This window comes from Phyllostomus discolor, chromosome 14 (genome assembly GCF_004126475.2).
Source record: "Phyllostomus discolor isolate MPI-MPIP mPhyDis1 chromosome 14, mPhyDis1.pri.v3, whole genome shotgun sequence".
Lineage (NCBI taxonomy): Eukaryota > Metazoa > Chordata > Mammalia > Chiroptera > Phyllostomidae > Phyllostomus > Phyllostomus discolor.
This window is the reverse complement of record NC_040916.2, coordinates 44,151,911-44,172,507: the sequence shown is the minus strand read 5'-3', so window position 1 is coordinate 44,172,507 and position 20,597 is coordinate 44,151,911. Positions and strand designations below refer to the sequence as shown.

Sequence of the window (20,597 nt, the reverse complement as noted above, 5' to 3'; positions counted from 1 at the left end):
ACAGTGCCGCTTGCTTCTCTCTCTGCTGGTTTTCAATCACTTCCCCCGCTACCCACAGTCAAATCAGGCCTTTCTGGTGCTGATTCCCAGGTGGGTGGGTGGTTTATGTACATTCTAGGACCCTGTGGGTCTCTCCAATGAACTCTCCTGTGAGGCTGGGAGTTTCTCCTGCTGTCTCAACCTCCACAGGTGTTTTCAGTCAGAGGTTTGAGGCTTTATTTCCCCACACTGGGACCCTGGGTTGCACAGTCTGTCTTGCTCCCTAGTCGTTCCCCCTAGTGTATCTGCATGTGAATGTGGGATGGCCCAGTCCGCCAGCCACTACCTCACCTGGTCCTTCAGCTGCCACCTTGCCTTGAGTCCTCTCCAACTGGCTGCCCCTCTCCGCCCCTCCTACTGGTCTGGAGAATGTTTATTCTTTAACTCCTTGGTTGTCGGACTTCCATCCAGTTTGATTTTCTGTCAGTTCTGATTGTTCTTTGTTTTTACATTTGTTGTTGCTCTTCTTTTGGTTGTGTGAGGAGGCATGTCTACCTATGCCTCCATCTTGGGGCCGTGTTCTATAGGGAGTCTTTCAAAGGAGATAATACAGACTGGGCCTTGAGCTCTGGGGAGAAAACTTACAGAGGGAAGAGAGCGTTGGATGGTAGCAGGTGGTATGCTCTTCCTGGCTTTCTAGTGCTGATTACATATCTCCTCAATTCAGGGTTCAGCGACATCACATTAGTAGCATGAAACTGTCAGGGGTAAGAAGGGTAAGAATATTTACACCATGGAAATTGGTAAGTGCTAGAAATCCAGGCTTCTTCCTCCTGGAGAGCTGGTTGTTAATATTTACCAGCACACCACCGGTGGTAAAGGACGTAGAACACTAATGTAGAGATAGACATTAGTAACACATATTCTGGAGTTAGGACTAGACTGGGGTCAGGTTATGTAGGATTTTATAGGGTAGAGTAAGGCATTTTGACTTTATCCTATAGGTATCAAGAAGTTGTTGATGGCTTTGTTTTAGTTGAGATGTTTTGATTACAAGTAATAGAAAAACTAAAGTCAAAATGGCTTAAACAATAAGAAAGATGTCATATAACAAGAATTTCAACCAACTATACAGAGATATCTGCATATTAATGTTTGGTACATTTTCTTCCAGTCTTAATAAATAGTAAGATTATTTCATAGTTGAGGTAATATTGCATATATGAGACTATATTTTGCTTATTCACTTTAACATGAGCATTTTTCCAGGGCATTCAAACTGTCTTTGAAAAATTGAAAGAATTTTCGGCTGTCAGCATAACCAAAAATGTTTTCTCGGTGTGACAAATGTATCTTTGTAATTGATTTGATTTAGTGTGCTTTGCTTCAATAAAAGTTCAGTATTACAATTAAATAGAAAGAAGAACTTCAAGGAGGACCACTCAGGGTTGGCTAATTCAGCAGTTCATTCAAAATGCAGCCTCTTTTCATCTTTTTGCTCCGCTATCCCTACTATGTCAGCTTGTCCTCCAACAGACGGGAGTCATTTCTTATTTCTCTTTGTCTTTTTGTAAGAGCAAGGAAGTCCAGCAGATTTCCTTCTATCTCATATCGGTGAGAACTTTATCACAGCCCTAAACCAAGCACTGGCAAGGGGAGTGGAGCCCTGCGATTGGCTTAGATTCATCAATGTTTCACCCATATCCCTCCCACTCACCCCAACCCCTCCACTTGAGCCAATCTCCCCCGAAGCCCAAGGTCAAGTACAGAATGATGGCTACCCGAACATGATTAGGGTTCTGTAAGCAAGAGGAAGATGGGGGATGGGCATTGGTAAAGTGACCAACATGCTGCTACCAGCTTTTGAAAGGAGAGAAACTATCAAAGGAATATTTTAGGAAGTATAATCTGGCAATGATGTGCAAGCAGATGGAGGGCCTGGTAATAGAGACCCAGTTATACTGTTATAAGAGTCTAGATGTGACTCCACTGTAAGTCTGGTATGTGCTACCAAAGCATAGTGCTCAACTGCCAATTCATTCATTTATGCATTTGTTCAGTATTTATTTAACGAATGACTGTCATGGGTCAGGTGCTATGCTAGGTACCATAGATAGAATGGTGAACTTATTTCATGGAGATTCACAATCAAATGGAGGAAGCAAATATCTATAAAATAATCCACACATAACTGTAAAATTATAATTTAGTTTACTGTTATGAAGGAACCCAGGATATTTGTTTTCCTTTTTTAATCCTCACTCAAGACATCTTTTTCATTGCTTTTTAGAGAGAGAAGAAGGGAGAGAGAAAGGGAGAGAGACAAACATCGATGTGAGAGAGAAGCATTGATTCATTGCCTCCTGTATGTGCCTGGACCAGGGCTTGTATGCACCCCAGGCGGGGGACCAAACCCATAACCTAGTTATGTGCCCTGACGGGGAATCGATTCTGCAACCTTTCAGTTATGGGATGACACTTCAACCAACTGAGCGACAGCACCTTGGGCTATTTTCTATTTTTTAAATTGAGGTAAAATAAAATTGACACAGTGAAATGTGCAGATATTAAGTATACAACTTGAAATGCACATGTAATAGCTACCCTACCATGATACCGACCATTTTCCTCACCCCAAAGGGCGCCTGTGCTCCCTGTGTGCTCAGTCCCCACCTGCCCCCATGGGCAGCCATGGTCTGAGTTCTGCCATCAAGGTTGCTTTCATTTATTCTCAGATTTTCTAGTAATGGCTTCTTTTTCTCAACAAGTGATTTTGAGATTTATCTATGTTGTTGTATTTAAAGGGAGTTCATTTTTAAAATTTGTATTCCATTGTTTGATGAATGTATTTGTCTATTTTTCTTTTGATAGACATTTGAGATTTTTCCAGTTTTGGCCTGTTATGAAAAAAGCTGTTATGAACGTTCATATATAATCTTTTTGTGGATGTATCTTTACATTTCTATTGGGTAAACACCTAGAAGAGAAATTGCTGGGTTATAGATTAGGAATATGTTTAACTTTATAATAACCACAGATGTTAGAACTAATAAATAAATTCAGTAAAGTTGCAGAATAAAAATCAATATACAAAGAACTGTTGCATTGTTTCTATACACTAACAAAAAACTATCAGAAAGAGGGAAATTAAGGAGATAATCCCACTAACAATTGCATCTAAAGAATAAAACATCTGGGCATAAATTTAATCAAGGTGAAAGTCTTGTACACTGAAAACAATGACATTAATAAATGAAATTGAAGAAGACACAAATAAATGAAAAAAATATTCCATACTTATGGATTGGAAAAATTAATATTGTTAAAATGTATATACTACCCAAAGCAATCTATAGATTCAATACAATCCCTATAAAAATTCTAATGACATTTTTCACAGAAATAGAACAAACAACCATAAAATTTGTATGGAATCACAAAAGATGCCAAATAGCCAAAGAAATCTCAAGAAAGAAGAACAAAGCTGGAGGCATCATGGTCCCTGAGTCAAACTATATTGCAAAGCTATAGTAATCAAAACAGCATGGTATTGGCACACAAACAGACACATAGATCAATGGAACAGAAAACAGAGACCAGAAATAAATCCACAATTAAATGGCTAATTAATCTATGACTAAGAAAGCAAGAATATACGATGGTGAAAGGACAGTCTCCTCAGTAAATGATACTGGGAAAACTGGATAGCCACATGAAAAAGAGTAAAACTAGACTACTATCTTCACCATTAACAAAAATTAACTTGAAATGGATTAAAGACTTGAGAATAAAACCTACAACATAAAGTTCCTAGGAGAAAACATAGATGGTAAATTCTTTGATATCAGTCACGGCAATGATTTTTTGGATCTCATTTCAAAAGCAAAGGCAACAAAAGAAAAAAATTTAAAAAACAAGTAAGAATGCATCAAACTAAACAGCTTCTGCACAGCAGGAGGAATTGTCAACAAAATGAAAAGGCAACCTTCTGAGTAGAAGAAAATATCTTCAAATCTTATGTCTAATAAGGGGTTAATACCCAAAATATATAAAGAATTCATGTAACTCAATAGCAAAAACCCCCAAATAATTTGATTAAAAAATGGGCAGAGGACCTGAATAAACATTTTTCCAAAGAAGACATACAGATGGCCAACAGGCACATGAAAGGATGCTCAACATCACTAGTCATCAGGGAAATGCAAATCAAAACCACAATGACATATCATCTCACATCTGTTAGAATGGCTGTCACTAAAAAAACAAGAAATAACAAGTGCTGGTGAGGATTTGGAGAAAAGGGACCATTCATGCATTGCTGGTGGAGATGTCAATTGGTGCAGTTACTATGGAAAACAGTATGGAGGTTCCTTAAAAAATTAAAAATAGAACTACCATATGATCCAGCAATTCTACTTCTGAATATTTATCTGATGAAAATGAGGACACTAATTTAAAAAGATATGTACCCTGTGTTCATTGCAGCATTATTTACAATGGCCAAGATATGGAAATAACCTAAGTGATGGATGAATGGATAAAGAAAAAAATATATATATAAATATTAGAATTTTGAAAATATAAATATACTCATATTTATCATATAAATATATAAATATATGTAATATTTCTCAGCCATTAAAAAGAATGGAATTTTGCCATTTGTGACAACATGGATCAACAACATTGGGGATACTCTGCTAAGTGAAACAAATCAAACAGAGAAAGACAAATGCCATACCTCACTTATACAAAGGGAGACCCTCCAAAAACCAGAATAATCTTCTGGAGGGTGGGCCTGTTGTAGTACAGGCTTCCCCAGCGAGGTGAGTGTTCTAGGGACCCATCTGTATCAGTGTACCAGCTGGCGTTGTTGCCAGAGGCAGCGTTTGGCTTCAGTGAATTCTTTCTGAAGACTCACCATTTCATGATAGGTGATTTACGAGTGCACCTGCCCACACTGTGCTGAGTGTTCAGCAGTTTTAGACCAAGAACGGCGTGACCCCTGTGCCCCACTCTCCCTATTCACCTGATCTTGCCCCGAGCGACTTTGTTGTTGTTGTTAGCACAGATGAAAAAAGTCCTCAAAGGGAAACGTTTTGCTGATGTGGAAGGGGTGAAACAAAAAACGGCAGAAGATGAACTTGTCATCAAAATCGACGAGTTCAAAAACTGTTTTGAGCAGTGGAAAAAACATCTTGACAGGTGTATTTCCTCAAATGGAGAGTACTTCGAAGGTGCCTGAAGTTTAAACATGTAAGAATAAATACACAATTTTTTAATAAATAAATTCTGTTTTATGGGGTCCTCTCCTTGTATGTGGAACCCCAAAGACAAAATGAACAAATCAAAAACAAACAACAAAGCTCCTTGATACAGAGGACAGGTTGGTGGTTTCCAGAGAAGGGGGGGAGGCGGGAGGGAGTGTGAAATGGGTGAAGGGAGTCAAAAGGTACAAACTTTCAGTTGTAAATAAGTCATGCAGGTGTCCTGTACGGCACTGCTATAATTAATACTACTGTATTGAATATTTGAGAGTTGCTAAGAGAGTAAAATCTTAAAAGTTCCTATCACAAGAATAAAACTTTTTGTGACTATGGTGACGGATGATAACTAGATTTATGATCATTTCACAGTGTCTACAAATATTGAATCACTATGTTGCACACCTGAAATAAATACAATGTCATGTTTCAATTATAACTAATAAAAAAAGAACCATAGGTATTTTTAAAATAGAGAGACTGATGGTCCTCAGTCCTAAGAGTTTTGAGTTAGTGAGTCTGAGGTTCCTAGGCACATACAGTATGTAGTTTTTGAAACTCCACAGAACCACTGGTCTAAATTATAGTGGCGGTAGTGGAAAAAAAGTTATTTTGGTTTGGTTTTCTTTTCCGCCACAAAAGCATATAAACGCAAACAATTGCTGGGGTTTTTTTTTCCTGGTTAGCTGCAAAAATAGCTTTCTCTGAACATTTTCCCCATTCTATCCATCAGCCCCCGTGTTGAAATAATCTCTCCTTTTAGTTTCTCCCACGAAATGAAAAGCTGTTTTTTTCTGCTCTTGCGTGAAAGCTTGGGGAGCTCCTTGCTGCAGCCCTCAGAATTGCTAAAGTGAGTAAATAAAAACAGGCCTCCTGGGTGGAAGAGAACTTTGCACTGAATGGCAGATGTGGCCCTGAGAACACTGGTAGAATTTTCTCTGTTGCTTTTACTTTCTTTCCTCACTATTCTTCTACCTGGCAGCAGGGGGAAAAATCAGCTGTGTTCTGGCTGCCAAGGATGACATCACAGCTCTTCTGAGCATTCAGCATAGTAACAACCTGAATGGCTGCATATCACTAGAGAAGAGGTCCCCAGTTTCTAGGCAGAAAAACTGACAGAGGAATAGGAAGGGAGTCTCTTAATGGATTAGGGACTGGCTGAGCTGGGACCAAAACCCAGGTGGCCTGGCTCCCAGCCTGGCTGACCACACTGCTACCCACACAGCCCGGGCTGACCCCAAACAAGCAGTCCATTGAGCAATTGCACAAACAACAATGAGTGATGGATGGTCAGAGCAGAAATAGGCACAAAGCAACTGCAACCCCATCACTTCCTGGCCCCTAAATTTCCAGGCAAGCCTGTAAAGTGTGGTCACTTAAATGAGTTTCACCAGCAAGTTGGCCCAGCTTTCAAATTTGGAAACTTTTTGTGGTCACTGCCAAAAGTAAAAGTCTGCCTTGTATCTAAGGGTAGAGAATGCCTTTGAACTCCATACGTGGTCCTAATAAGCCTGCAGTAGTTAAGACTAGAAAGACATAGTTAACAGATGGGCATAAACTGGTCCTGGGAGGGCCTTGGTGAAACAAGACAGCTTTAGCTTTTTGAGGCTCCTCATCTGTGGATCTGTCCTCCTAACGCAGACTTATTTAGCAAGGGGAGATGTGATTAATGGATTTCAGTTAGAATCAACTTAAATGACCAAGTCTCATCATGCTCTCCTCCTCAAATTAGCCACTGAACTGTAACTAAAATTTGTAGTCCCTGCATGCTTGCAGCTCAGGCTTTGGTATGGTACTAGGCCCAGGTCTAAATCTTCAACTCAAAACCCAGGGTATCCCCAAGAGGTATAGCTATCTAAGAAGTTTCCTGTTTCAGGTGTCAATTGTCTAGTCTTGAACTGGATAATTCTAAATGTCTATTCTTGAAATGTTTACAAACTGACGACTTCAGAAAGTATGGGGGGCATATAAGTTGACTGTAATATTTGTTTTTAAATAGAACTAGCAGGAACAATTTGGAAATAAACATTTTGAATGTGCAGACAAGGGGCCACAATGTCAGTAATCTGAATGAAGGATTTTCTTGGTCAGATGATAGCAGGAACTGGCCCCATTTTATGTTTGTCCTAACAGGTATGTATTAAATGGCACTTCTTACTTGAAACAATTCACATTCCCCAAATATTTATTCATTCAAAAAATATGGAAGGTCTGCTCTGTAACATGCAAGCTTATGTTCTCATAGCCATAGCTCATTGTAACTCACATAGTACCTACGTGAGTTCTGCCTTATGTAATAGAGTTTTATGTATTTTACTTAAGTGTAAGATCCCTGATGCCTGAAACTATGTCTTGTTCGTTTTTGTGTCCCCAGCATTAATGAGCAGAATGCCTTGCACAAATGAGGGACTCAATATTGGTTGAATTGAATTATGTTGTAATGCTGTTACCAGACATTACCAAAAACAGTTCTTTGTAACTTCGATTGTGCTAACAGTCTAAGGCAGCTGTGTCAATAAGGCATCATCGTTATGCAAATTAATAAGTACTGGGTGTTAACAGGGAAAGGTATGTTTACTTCATGAGTGAAGAAAAGAGCGCATAACTGGCTGAAGACTGTTCTGTACGAAGCATTGTTAGTTTTCCTCTGGTCAGTCTAGAATGATTGAGTCTTCTTATTCTAGACTCTAGAATTTCAGTCTTCTCATTCCAGAGTATTTCATGCCTCTCACCTTTCTAGAACTACCACCCCGCTTCTTTCGGTTTCTTCCCAAAGTGCTCTAGCCAACTGATTCTACCACAAAGTCTCAGAAGTTCACCCTGACCCCCTCCAGCTCTGGTTCAAGAACTCTCCACGCCAGGGGCTTTAGGGACCCGGGCCAGGAAAACAGCAGGTCATGCGCGGGGCAAGCGCCAAAGCCGCCGCAGCTAGGGGGAGCGGCGCTAAGGGCGGGGCTGCTACGGGGAGGGGCGGGGCGGGAGGAGGCCCGGGGGCGGCTTGGGTGTCACCACCAACCGGCTCCGGCCGGAAACGTGCGCTTGTTTCCGGCCGGACGGCCGAAAACCACCGATCCTGAACCAGCCACCGGAGTCAGACCTGCGACCGGGTGTGGAGTAGGCAAAAAGCCACTGGGGGAGGCCAGTCCGGATCAGTCCCGTCTGGCTCCGGCTCCTGATCCTGTGCGGAGCAACAGCCGCGGTCGCAGGCTCCGCCACCGCCTCCGCCGTCGTCGGGGGAGGGGCCGGCCGGACCCCGGGGTCACAGCAGAGGAATGAGGAGAGGCGGCCGGGCCCCGCGCTCCGCCCCGGCCTAGGGCCTTGCCCCAGGAGCCGCGAGGGTAAAGGAGCCCCCCGTCCTGTCACCCTCCCCCGTCTGCTCCCGCCCCTCCAGTCTCCCAAACTCTGACCCTCTGATCTCCACTGTCCTCCTCCTATTTTCTGATTATATTTCACCCGGAGCCTTCGTTTCTCGGCACCCCCTCCTTGCCCTGACTGTTCCTCGCTTCGTCCCAACCTTTCCCCTGTTACTTCTCTTTCACCTGCGTCCCGCGTTGCCTACCCCACTTCCCCCGTTCCTGGCCTCCGAAGTGTGCTGGGCAGTTTGGACAGTGCCCCCCGCCCCATCACCTTGTCAGTTAGACTTTCGGGGAGGGATGGTGGAGTTTTAAGGTGTTCAGGAGTTCAGGCTACTACCCCACAGTAGGATAAAGTTCATTGTAAAGCTTCAGTATAAAAACCAAATGAAAAGACAACAAGCTTGTTCTGCCTAGCGATAGCCAAACTGAGGTGTGCCCAGTAATGGAGGAAGGGAGCGGAAAAAGTGTGTGAGAGTGTGTGCGGGAGAGAAGGAGTTTCTAGGGCGGGCTTGTGAACTTAAGAGAAAAGCAAAGTTGCCATGAGCCGATGGAAACTTTAGAAGCTGATGATGAGTAAGCCGGGGGCTGCGTGATCTCACTCCTCTTCTCATAATTACTAGGTTAACGGTGTGGCTCCGGTCGGGATGGAATGGGATTTGTTTACTGGGCCGGCGTATTTTTAGCTTGTCGGCTCACAAGGACCGGCGAGCGCTGTGCGTCTCTCCCTCCCTCCCTCTTTCTGTCTTTTCCACTTTCTCTCTCTCACTCTCCTTCCCTCCTCCCCCTTCCTCTCTGTCTAGGTCGACAGTCGAACGTAGGTGGCTTCTTTGGGTACAAGACATACATGTTAAGTTGAAAGAAGCTGGTGAAATTTTATGTAAGAGATTGTCTCCAGATTCTTAAGGAGTTTTCATGAATGCAAAAGCAAGAATTAGTGGGACTTTGACTCTTATTTATTATGTGTTTATAAGTACGTATTTTAAATGCTTTTTAGAAAATTAGAAGCTGGTAATTTCTCATACTGTATATTTGGGAGATCTTTGAGGAGGCTGGATCCCTTTGTCTTTCAGAACCTATTTCTAAAGTAGGAGAGGACAGAGTGGACCGAAGAAGTGGTGGTAAGGCTAGTCCAAAACTGCAGTCAATCCTAAATCCTTTAAAAACAGTTTTCTATATTATATAACTTTAACATGTCCTTCCTAGTAAGCGAGATTGCATTCTCCATGAGGTGGGGAAGACTTCGGGGAAGTAAGCCAGGTGGCTAGGGAGAATCAGACTTGTAATTAAACATTTGCTCTGCATAATTTACAAATGAATACATTATAGGCAAACAATTATACTCTTTGTCCTCATTGTTTTTTGAGCAGTTCTTTTAAACTTTAGTAACCATCCTGCTGCTCTTGTCTATATTTTGAAGCCTGAATCAAATTGTAAAATAAATGAAGTTGATGTTGCTCGTCTGGAGTCTGAATACCAGTCTGTTACAATTTTGTTATAATTTCCACTAGCAACCCCGGGTGCCTCAGAGCACCTCCCTGAGTAAGTGGCCAGTTACTATGTAGTTAGGGATTGCAAATGAATACAAATATTAGCTCATGCTAGGAATAATTGAGACAGTAAATGGGCTGAAAAGATATTCCAAAAACTGAAATAGGTTATTTAAAAAAAAAAACTTTTTTTCCCATTTTGGGTCATCAGCACCTTTTTGCTGATAATTATCCATTAACATGAATAATTTAGAATTGAACAGATATCCACTTTGGACATTTCGTGTTCAAGCAGGAAGGAAAGATGAAAGGAAGATCTCAAAATATTACTGTTTTTTGGTGGTGTTGCCTGATTTGATTTACCACTTTCTTTAATGCCAAAGGCTCCCTTGCTGGGGCGTGGGGGGCGGACAGTAAGCCTTTGCCGGAGGAAGGGCTGTCTGCTGACTTGTATTAGGCAGGCTGACCAGTAATGGATATTAATTGTTAGTTGGATTTGGTAGAGTTGTATCACCTGTGACTTGGGAATTTTCCTGAACCTTTATTTCCTTAATCTTTTTCTTTTGGGACACCTACTGAAAAAATTTAATTTGGAGGGTAAAATCTAATTTTTAAAAACCACACACACCCTTCTGCTTAGAGTCTGCTGACAGTCAGTCATTCTTTCAGATTGTGAGTTGGTTAGTGTCAATATCAGTGACACCTGGTAAATTCTATTTATAGCTGTACTGAACAACTTCCCCTACTTGAACTACATATATTATTCCATGGGGAGGGGGGTGAGGATTGAAGGGGTTGAATATACCGGTACCTAGGATTAAATATAGAGCAAACCAAAAAGCCCGCCACCATTCCCACTTCACTGAAGGCTTTGTGTGAGAATTCAGTATGTGTCACCTAGCCAGTTATGATGGAACAACTCTATTAAAAATAAGTTTTCAGATATTGTTACTCTGGCTGATTGGAATCTTCTCAACAGCCCCTGATGAATTTAGACAGTTAGAATCTGTGTAACTGGAATGTACTATAGATGTAGGGCAGTTTTATCATGAATGTCTGAACTCAGATGAGTTTTTAATATGATAGAAGAAAGGAGTTGCTGCTTTTTTTTTTTTTTAAAGTAAGAAGTCCTTGCTGAATAATGGTTAAATACTCCTGTGGTTAAAACAGACTCCAAGCCCCAGTGCCAGGCTTTGGGAATATCCAAGGGTATAAAGACAGGTGTTTTTGCCCTTGGGACGGGGTAGGGTTGGGGAAGGTGGCATATAGTAAATGGGAAGGCAGACTATTATCAGCTTTACCATATAGGAAACAACATAGAAACAAAACCGAATTTAATGTGCTACAAGTGTAGTATGTAAAGTTCAGTAAACTCCAAGTAACAATGAGATGAATTAGGGAATATTTGTGAATTGTAAAATTTGAAGTGAATTTGGGAGGCAATGTATTAGAGTCATAAAGAGGCATGGACTATTAATGGAGTTAGATGGAACTTCATTCAGGTTTTGGTTAGGGTTTATACTATGAGACCTTGGGCAGTTTACTTCTTCATCCTTGTCTATAAAGTGTGTGCAAGCATTCAAGGAAATGTTAGGAATAAAAGAAAAGATCTTCCAGGCAGAAAGGTTAGAATGCGCAGTGTGCACTGCTGGCATGAATGACTGAGTTGTGTTTGTCGGGGGAATGAGTGAGAGTGATTGGAAGAATGTGGGCTGGTCAGGTCATGGGTAGAGCAAGCAAGAGGGTGGAGGGGACTCAGTAGCCTGACTCTGTTGTGTGTTGAGGGAAGAAGGGTCAATAGAATCATTGTAGGTCCTTGAACAAAGGATGGATTTAATGAGAAGTATTGAGCCTTCTGGTCCAGGAACTCAGGGACAAGGAGTCAGGCAGGCACCGGTACATTGTGACTCTTCTTCTTTTCTGGACCATCCTGGCTTAAAGGGATCAGCCAGAAGACAAGATTCCTGTGTAAGTTTTTGTATTCACACACCTCACTCACTATGCTGAGCTCTGCTTGTGCCTGTCTCACATTGTACTGACGTGTGGGGAAGTCTCAAGACTATGTTTGGATTCGCCTCAAGAGCTTATGGTGTGGGCTGTATCATGTTTTAAGTCCATCTAACTTTCTCTGCTATTGTAGGGAGAACTAGTATAGATGATTCAGAACTTAATAAAGAAGTTTCTTGGCTTGAATGCATTATCATTATTTTTTAATCCTCACCCAAGGGCATGCTTACTGATTTGAGAGGGGGGGAGAGAAACATCGATATGAGAAACAGCAGTCAGTTGCCTCTTGCACACGCCCCAGCTGGGGACCAAACCTGCAGCCCAGGCATGTGCCCTGACCAGGAGTCAGACTCGCGTGTGTGACCTTCTGGTTTATAGGATGACGCTCTGACCAGCTGAGCCACACTGGGCAGGGTGAAGTACATTATTTTTAAAGTCAGCTTTGTTTTCGTGTTTTGGGGATCATACTGATGTTGAAATGAATTTGCTTTTCTAAGCCTATATTACCTGATGGTGAAGAGTGTGTACTGATGACTAAGAACAGTCGATCTTGGATTAAAAATTTTGCTTCAGAAATCCATAAAATGATTAATCTGTTTGTGGACAATAAAGACTAGACCATGCATGTTAATGAAGAACAATTTGTTTTCAAAGTCTGTGTGGGTCCAGTGTGGCCTCTCAGGCTGTCTGCCTTTTGCGCAAGCGCGATTGGCAGGTGATACATCTGTTGCAGACAGAATGAGTCTCCATTCACAGTATTTGGAGGAATATTATTGTGATCTGTTGCATTGTTGAAGGTTTTTTTTTTTAATTGAAGATTAAGGTGGCTTTTTGAAAAGATTTGGGCCTTGTAGAACCTCTTCCAGATGTCAGCTCCACTGAAAATCTGTCAGATTTTTTCTTTTGAAGAAAATATGGCTAATTAAAAAGGAAAGAAAGAAAGAAAGAAAGAAAGGCAGGCCAGCCCTGACTGGTGTGGCTTGGTTGGTGGGTGTCGTTTCACGGGGCAAGGGGTCGATTCCATCAGGGCACGTGCCTGGGTTTCAGGTTTGGTTGGGGGCATGGTAGGGAGGCAGTCAATAGATGTTTCTCTCTCACACTGATGTTACTCTCCCTTTCTTTTTCCCTCCCTTCCCTTCTCTCTAAAAAAATAAGTAAAATCATTAAAAAAAGGAATGAGGAGAAATAGCCCCATTTAAGAATAAACAAACAAAAAATCACATAGCTGTCCTGTCCGTGGACTGGCTTTTCTCTATCCTGCCTATCCCGCCCCGCCCCCCCAACCCTGTCATCGTCATCACCAAGCTATGTGCTTGTGATGTCATGAGCACAGGACTAGTATTTGCCTCCTGAGTCAGGAGGTTGAGTATCTCTGAGCTGGAAATCAGGGGTGGAAGTTCAGGAATCTTAATTGATACAGTGTAGTTCAAAGTTCTTTTCAACTATTTCCTCGAAGAAATAGTTTTGGGTAGGAGAAATTACTAAACTGTTATTTTTAGTGACTTGCTCTGAGTTTAATTCTATGCTAGGTGCTGTGGAGGATTGGGTAAAATGGTAATTTTGTGCCCTTGAAGAGTTTACAGGCCAGTTGCAAGTATGGAGAATAGGAAGGAAGGAATACCTGTTGAGCCTTTATTATGCCACACAAATAACATTTTTAAATGTGGAAGTGTAATATTGATTGCATAGTACCAACCTCATTTTATAGGTATTTTGGGAGACAAGTACTCAGGTAGTTATGAACGATGTCACAGAGGAATTATAACTGATTCCAGATCTTAAAAAATAAATTAAGTTGTATCAGGTACAAGGGATGAAGACAATAATACTAAAAAAAATTATTTCATCGTGGAGCTGAGAGGGATCAAGCAAAAGCCTGAAATAGGAATGAACTTGGGATGTTCTTGGGGCAGTGATGTGGTTGAGTAGCAGCGGATCCTAATGAAACAGGTGGGTAGACTGGTTTGGGGCTATGTTTAGAAGGGGTCTTAAAAGCTGTGCTTATAAGTTTAGACATAAAATGATAGAAAGCTGTGGCCCACTGAGACTTTCTGTCTCACCATATTACTATGATGATAGTGGGGAGCAAGGGTGACGTGGAGGGAAGTAAAGTTGGCATCCAGGGTGTATGAGGCGATGCACAAGGGTTGTGTGGGGAGTGGAATAAGGAGAGGAAAGAGTGCAAAAGAGATCGTGAGGAAAGTTGAAATCATGAGAACGGGACCTGGAAGATGAGAGGGATCGATCAAGTGTGACTATGATATTTGAAGCCTGGGTTTCTGAAACACTGACTCAAATAAAGAAGTTAGGAAGGTTTCGTCATTTTGTAGGGGAATTGGGCGAGTTCAGTTGGAGATGTGTTGGATTTAAGGTGGCAATGACATGTCCAAGTGAAAGCTGTCCACGCCTTAGAGATATGCCAGAAGCTGACGTGGAGGTGGGGTTGCTACGTGGCAGGTGTGGCTTTGCAGTGCTTCAGCAATAGGCGTGGTGGCTGTGGCCAAGAATGAATAAGCTTTCTGAAGACTGGAGTTTAGGGAAAGGACAGAAGGCCACGGCCGGTGATACTGATAGACACCAACTGTTCTCTCCTCAGGCCTTCCTTCTCCTTTCCTGTTTTCTGTTTCTCCCTGTTCCATCAACTGCCCCTTCAATGAGTGTCTTCTTGTAAGCACTGTCTTGGGCACTGAGGAAGCAGGTGAGTCAGACAAACTCTCTACCTACAGGGAGCCTATGGGTCTAGTGGAAGCAGACAGATATATAAATATCAGATGGAATGAAGGCTTAAAGCTGCTGCACTGAAAGTGTGTAGGGGGGACGTGGGGGCCTAAAGGTCACTCCTGCTTTGGGCGTGCAGAAGTTGAAAGGTGCCTCCCAGAGGAGATGACATTTGAGCCGAGCCTTGCAAGATGAGTTAGGGATATACCCTACAGACTGCAGGGAGAAGTGCATTACAGGCTGAGACAACAGCATGAACAAAAAAGCTTTAAGGAACCAAACAGCCAGACTTCTTCAGGTAACTTTTAAATAATTCTTACGGCTGGAGGGCAGGGTTGGAGGGCAGAGATGAGGCTGGGGAGGTAAGGACGGCTGATCACCGACAGCTTTATGTTGTGCTTAAGTAAATGATGAACCGCATTGGGTGACAAAGTAAATTTCAGGTACGGGAAAGATTATTTTGTTAGTGGCGTCTAGGGTGGATTGGAGAGGAACAAAATGAAGGCTTTCAAAATAACTTTATTATGCTTAACAGTGACACGTTTGTGTTTCTGTTTACAGAATCATGGAATCAGAGAACTAGAGGCCTGTTCTGCTTTCTTAGTCCCCCTTATTCCTTTTCGAATGGAATGCCTGAAATTCACTCAGGATCACAGTCGTAGTTTAGTAATAGCTTGGTCTGGAATTCAGTCTTCACTGCCTGTGATGTGGTGGGTGACTAATAAATGTTAGGTCACCTCTCCCCCTCACAAGTCCCATTCTAGTGTTTGTTACACTCTGCGCAGCTTTGTGCCAGGAGACAGAGGGATTTCGGGCATTCCATTCCATTGACCTTTTTACCAGTCCGGAGTGAACAGGGACTGAGGAAGAGCTGCCCTGAGGGTATCTGGGAAGTAGGGACTTCTGACCTCAGGCAGTGGGGGTGGGGGGGGGGGCGGTCATGCAGTAGTGTAAGGAGGATGTCAGGGTTAGGGGAATGTCAAGGTTCTTACCAGGTACTTGTTTTATTGAGTGTGCAGACGTATTTATATTTCTCCTGCTAAGTTCCCTAAATGGTTTTCTTTTAAATTTAGTGTTAGGTTGTGCCAATGAAACTTTGGTACAAGATATAAATTGGACAGTGACAAAAAAAATACATTTACTTAAAAACCAGGATATATTATATTTGATTTTCAATCTTTCCTGTATTTTTAATTTCATTGGATTTTTGTGAGGGAGGTTGTTGGGTTTAAAGTGCTAAACAAGTTTGTGTTTGTGTTTTCGCCATTTTTGCTAGAGAAGAGCCTAAGAACAGGACAGAGGACACTTCTGAGGTCCTTAGATTCCCCTGGGGAAAGTTGGGATGCAAGTGGGTATGGAAGGATGGGTACCTTCCGTTGATGAGTTTTTCTCAAACTAACTGAGTTGTGCTTTCTTCACTCGTTCCTCTGGGCACTGTCAACATCTTCAGGGAAGGGCCTTGATTTGGAAACTGTCCACTTTAGCAGAGCTGCCAAATTCTTAATTCTTTCTCAAGTGGGCAAGGGTACATTTTGTTTTTGTTTGTGAGTGTTTGGGGGAGGGGAGGAGAGATAGGCACAGAATAGCAGCTCACAGTGAGTCTTTGTCTGAATTCCTATGCAACTGGAAGTTTCCTTGGCCTCATTTTTAGGAGATGCCTCGGTTACACCAGCATTTATGTTATGTGGGAAGCGGGTCCGCACCCCGTCCTCAGATACCTGACTTAGGATGGCAGTGACAACTTCCTCCTGGTCCACACTTGTCAGCCCCACCCCACGCGGCTCTAGGCGCCTCTCGCGCACTCTGACCTAAGCAAGTGCTCCCTTAAAGAAGTTGAAGGGGACCGGCCTGCTCCTGACCAGGATTTTTGTTAGCAACTCCTCTTTTTCAGTCACCTGGCCCTTTCTTAATTTAAAAATTTTGGATAATGAGATATTTTAAACACTATTTAGAAAAGCTCAGGGAAGAATCCCTAACACAATTTTGAGCCAACAACCCAAATTTAATGGACAGTAACATTTTGCCATAGTTATTTTAAATGTCTTGCTTACTTTAAATATAGTTAAAGCCTTATTCCACATCCTTTCCCCCCTCCTCTTTCTTGGGAAATGGCTACTGGCCTGATTTGGTACGTATCATTCCATTTCATGTTACATACCCTCCTTTCTTTTCTGTTTTTTTTTTTAACATTATACACAGATAGCTTTGTTTTGCAATCTTACTTAAAGAGAATCATACGTATGTGTCCTTTTGCATCTTTTTCTCTCTCCATTGTTTTTCAGAAATCTTTAAGCCCATTTACTTCATGGCCCTCCCCACGTGCCCTGCTAAAAATCCCTACCCAGCAGAGTCCCAGCTCACATTCTCTCTTCTGTGAAAACTTGCCTCAGTTTTTCTTTTTTTCTCTAACAGGTTGTGATCTTCTCCACTTCTGAATTCTCTTGTCATTTTATTGGTACTTGTCTGCTGATAGTTGCGTATGTGGTTGTATTTTCATTTACTTACGCCCTTTGCATGGCTCTTCTGTAAGCCTTGGAAAGCAGATAGACGTTTTCTTTTATCCTTGTACCTCTCTTGGACCTTGCCACAATAGCTTGTACATAGTAGGTATGTAGTACCCATTAGCAATGAAATGGCTAATTAATGACTAAAAAAATAAAGACTAAATTCTTTGCTATCATGAACTGTTAGTTTAATTATGAGCTTTATAGTGGCCCCTGCCCCCCCATGAAAAAGAAAGCTTAAAAAGAAATTTTCAGCCTGAACATTTTATAAAACTGCATGTAAATGGTGAGAGCAGTCAAGACTAACTTCCCGGAGGAGGTGAGAGCAAACGTTCCCTGAGAGATGGGGTGGAATCGATTGCTGACCTCATCCCAGTGCGGGAACTCCTGGGAATCGCTCCTGGGGGCCGTCAGGCAGTGTGCTTCCATGGCCAGACTCGTTTGCCAGCTATCGAATTCTGCTGTTGTCATCAAGGTCCTGACACTTTCACTGGAGATGGGATATTGGTGCTGAGAAAAAGCAGGCTGGCTGTTCACTGAATGAACACTGCCGAGAACCAGGAGTCCTTCGGCCCCCAAAGGAGAACGCCTGTTATACACATATGTGTATATATATACACACTATATACATATTTTTAATGTATATATATTATACTTTTTTAATTAGCAAGACTAGGTTGTAACTCAGTCAACTATTTTCATGCTATTAATTCTGGAGTGTATAGTCCCAAAATAACATCATTTTGGCTTTACAGCAGCTCTTCACTTCACCCAAGAACAAATTAAATATTAAGTTGAACTGTATGAAATTGCAACTTTGTAGGTAAAAGCAGTCAAACTATGGCAATTTTGTCAATACATCAGGCCTTGATTTCCTCTTGGGGTTCTGAAGAACATCATGAACCTTTTTAAATGGATCATCCCAAGCCCATTTGTAATTCTAAAGTGCATTTCTGAACTTTAATTTGCAACTGACTTTCTTTTATAGTTATGTATAGCTCAAAGTTTTGATAAAAACATTTCAGTATCTTTGGGAAGGTTTTGGGGTGATATGTGAGGGTCGTTGGCCAGGATAGGCTCTGGGAAATAAGCCTGAGATGCAAGCTGGCCATCAATAGCAACATAGAATTCATCGAATTGGCTTTAATAAGCTTACAGTTGCTTTGAGTAAATGACTCTCCCACACCCCTTGCTGCTGCCCCTGTGCCTCCTGTCTAGTCTTCTAAGGGAGATACGGTGGCAAAAGATGCACAAGAGATAACTGCCGGTGGCCCTTGATTTTATTTGGAGAAGACAACAGGAAAGAGGGCCAGAGCCCCAGCTCCTGGCACCAGCCTCTTACCTTGTAGTTCCCCAAGGGGCGGGGGATGCAGCAGTCAGGGGAAGGAGCAAAGAGACTGAGTCAGTAGCAGGAGTTAGCAAATACCATAGAACAGGATCAAAGAACAGGAAAGGAAAGAGGGATAGGTATGAACATTTAAAGAGGTTCTGTTTCCTCTCATTCTTTAAAACCTGGTTTAGAGTTCTTTATGAACTTTGTACCTTGACTCTATCAAAGTTGTGTTAAGGCCGCATACTACTTGGAAAATGTAATAGATAGAATTCAGCTATGAAAGTATAGCTTTGTGTTCTAAAATAGTTCTTTGAAAAGTCAGGGTTGTTTAAAATGAGTTGGTCTTACTGGTGCCTTTTGAATCATTGATAACTGACATGAAAAGAAAGAGGAAAATTCCTTCGAGGTTTTTGTATCAGTAAGTTTTGTTATTTATGGGAAGATAATCCTGTATGAGGAATCGAGACAAGACAGTAGGAAAACACAATGCTGCTAACACAAGTATTTTAGACAGCAGATTCTCATCTGTTTTAAAAACTTATCTGCTCTTCTGAGTTCCATTGTGAGCATTTGCTTTGGTCTTTGAGCTGGGAGCTCACCTTTCTGAGTGTTAAGACTATTCATTTTCTGAAATTTTCTGTCAGTACTAAGGACAAGGTTAAGGTTACCTGCCGTGAAGGATGCTTGGGTTTCTGTTGTTTACTGACCAGAGACGGAGACTTCCATACCTCTCAGAATTCTGAAAATAAAATTTGAGATTTAGACTTAAGATACGCTGCATCCTGGTGGTTTTGAACACCTAAAATAAATTCCTTGCTGTTTGGCACAAGGCAACCTCTCATTTTAACAACATTAAATGACTTCTCTCTCACATTATCTTGGTAATATTTGGTAATATACAGGTTAATTATAGAAATTTAAGATTTTAAAAAATCACTTATGTAAACTTCCCTTGATGTTTGCTGCCTAGTCGAGACCATGAATTCCTTTCTACTGAGTACCTGCGGTGCACTGGAGTATAGACGAGATGTTGTAAGGAGATACTAAGGCGGTGTTACCAGTAAATGAACAGAATAAGAGAATTGGCACCTTGGGAATTTATATTCTGGGTTAAATGGAACATAGTTACATATACATAAATATGAATATAGAAAACAAGAGATGTGAGAAATAAATACAAGCTGTTAGTAGTATATACACTACCATACAGCATTTTTAGAACTGAAAGGAAACTTACATATTGTCATAATGGAAATTTACATATTGTCATAATTTTCTAGGTGAGGAAAATGAGGCCCATGATCTTTCTTTCTTTCTTTCTTTATTATCCTCACCTGAGGACATGCTTACTGATTTCAGAGAGAGGAGAGGTGGCGGGGAGAGAGAGAGAAACAAACAAACATCAATGTGAGAAACATTGATCAGTTGCCTCTCACCTGGGACTGGGGACCAAGCCCTCAGCCTGGGTATGTACCCTGACCAGGAATTGAACCTGCAACCTTTCAGTTTACAGGGTGATGCTCCAGCCAGCTGAGCCATACCATCCAGGGCAGCGGCCCAGAAAATTTTAATGATTTTCCAAGGTAGTAATTATAATCAACATTTTATTGGATATCTGCCTTCTGAAAAGTTAGGCCTCAGATATAAAAAGAATTAAAGTTATAAAGAACTTAATAATTAGTTATGAAGACTTGAATATTTGCATAAAAAAATAGGAGCCCTGGCCAGGTGGTGGTGGTTTAGAGCATTGTCCTATCTACCAAAAGTTTGCAGGTTCGACTCCCGGTCAGGGGACATACCTGGGTTGGGGTTTGATACCTAGTCTGGGCATGTACTGGAGGCAACCAATTGATGTTTCTCTTGCTTCAGTGTTTTTCTCTCTCCCCCTTCTCTCTCTCTCTAAAAATCAATAAACATGACTTCTGGTGAGGATTAAAAGGGAAAAGAAA

The 20,597-nt window shown here is 41.6% G+C and overlaps 1 protein-coding gene across 3 annotated transcripts in view; it reads left to right on the top strand.

Annotated features, from left to right (window-relative positions):
• The first annotated feature begins 8,280 nt into the window (after positions 1 to 8,280).
• OTUD7B (OTU deubiquitinase 7B) overlaps positions 8,281 to 20,597 on the top strand; it is a 51,388-nt gene continuing 39,071 nt past the window's right edge. For 2 of the 3 annotated variants that reach the window (XM_036015183.1, XM_036015180.1), the window contains exon 1: positions 11,047 to 12,175. In XM_036015183.1, the coding sequence (XP_035871076.1) occupies positions 12,148 to 12,175 (28 nt within the window). In that variant the 5' untranslated portion in view covers positions 11,047 to 12,147. Of the gene's footprint in view, positions 8,582 to 11,046; positions 12,176 to 20,597 lie in introns of those variants that run through there. The other variant, XM_036015181.1, reaches the window with a different exon arrangement.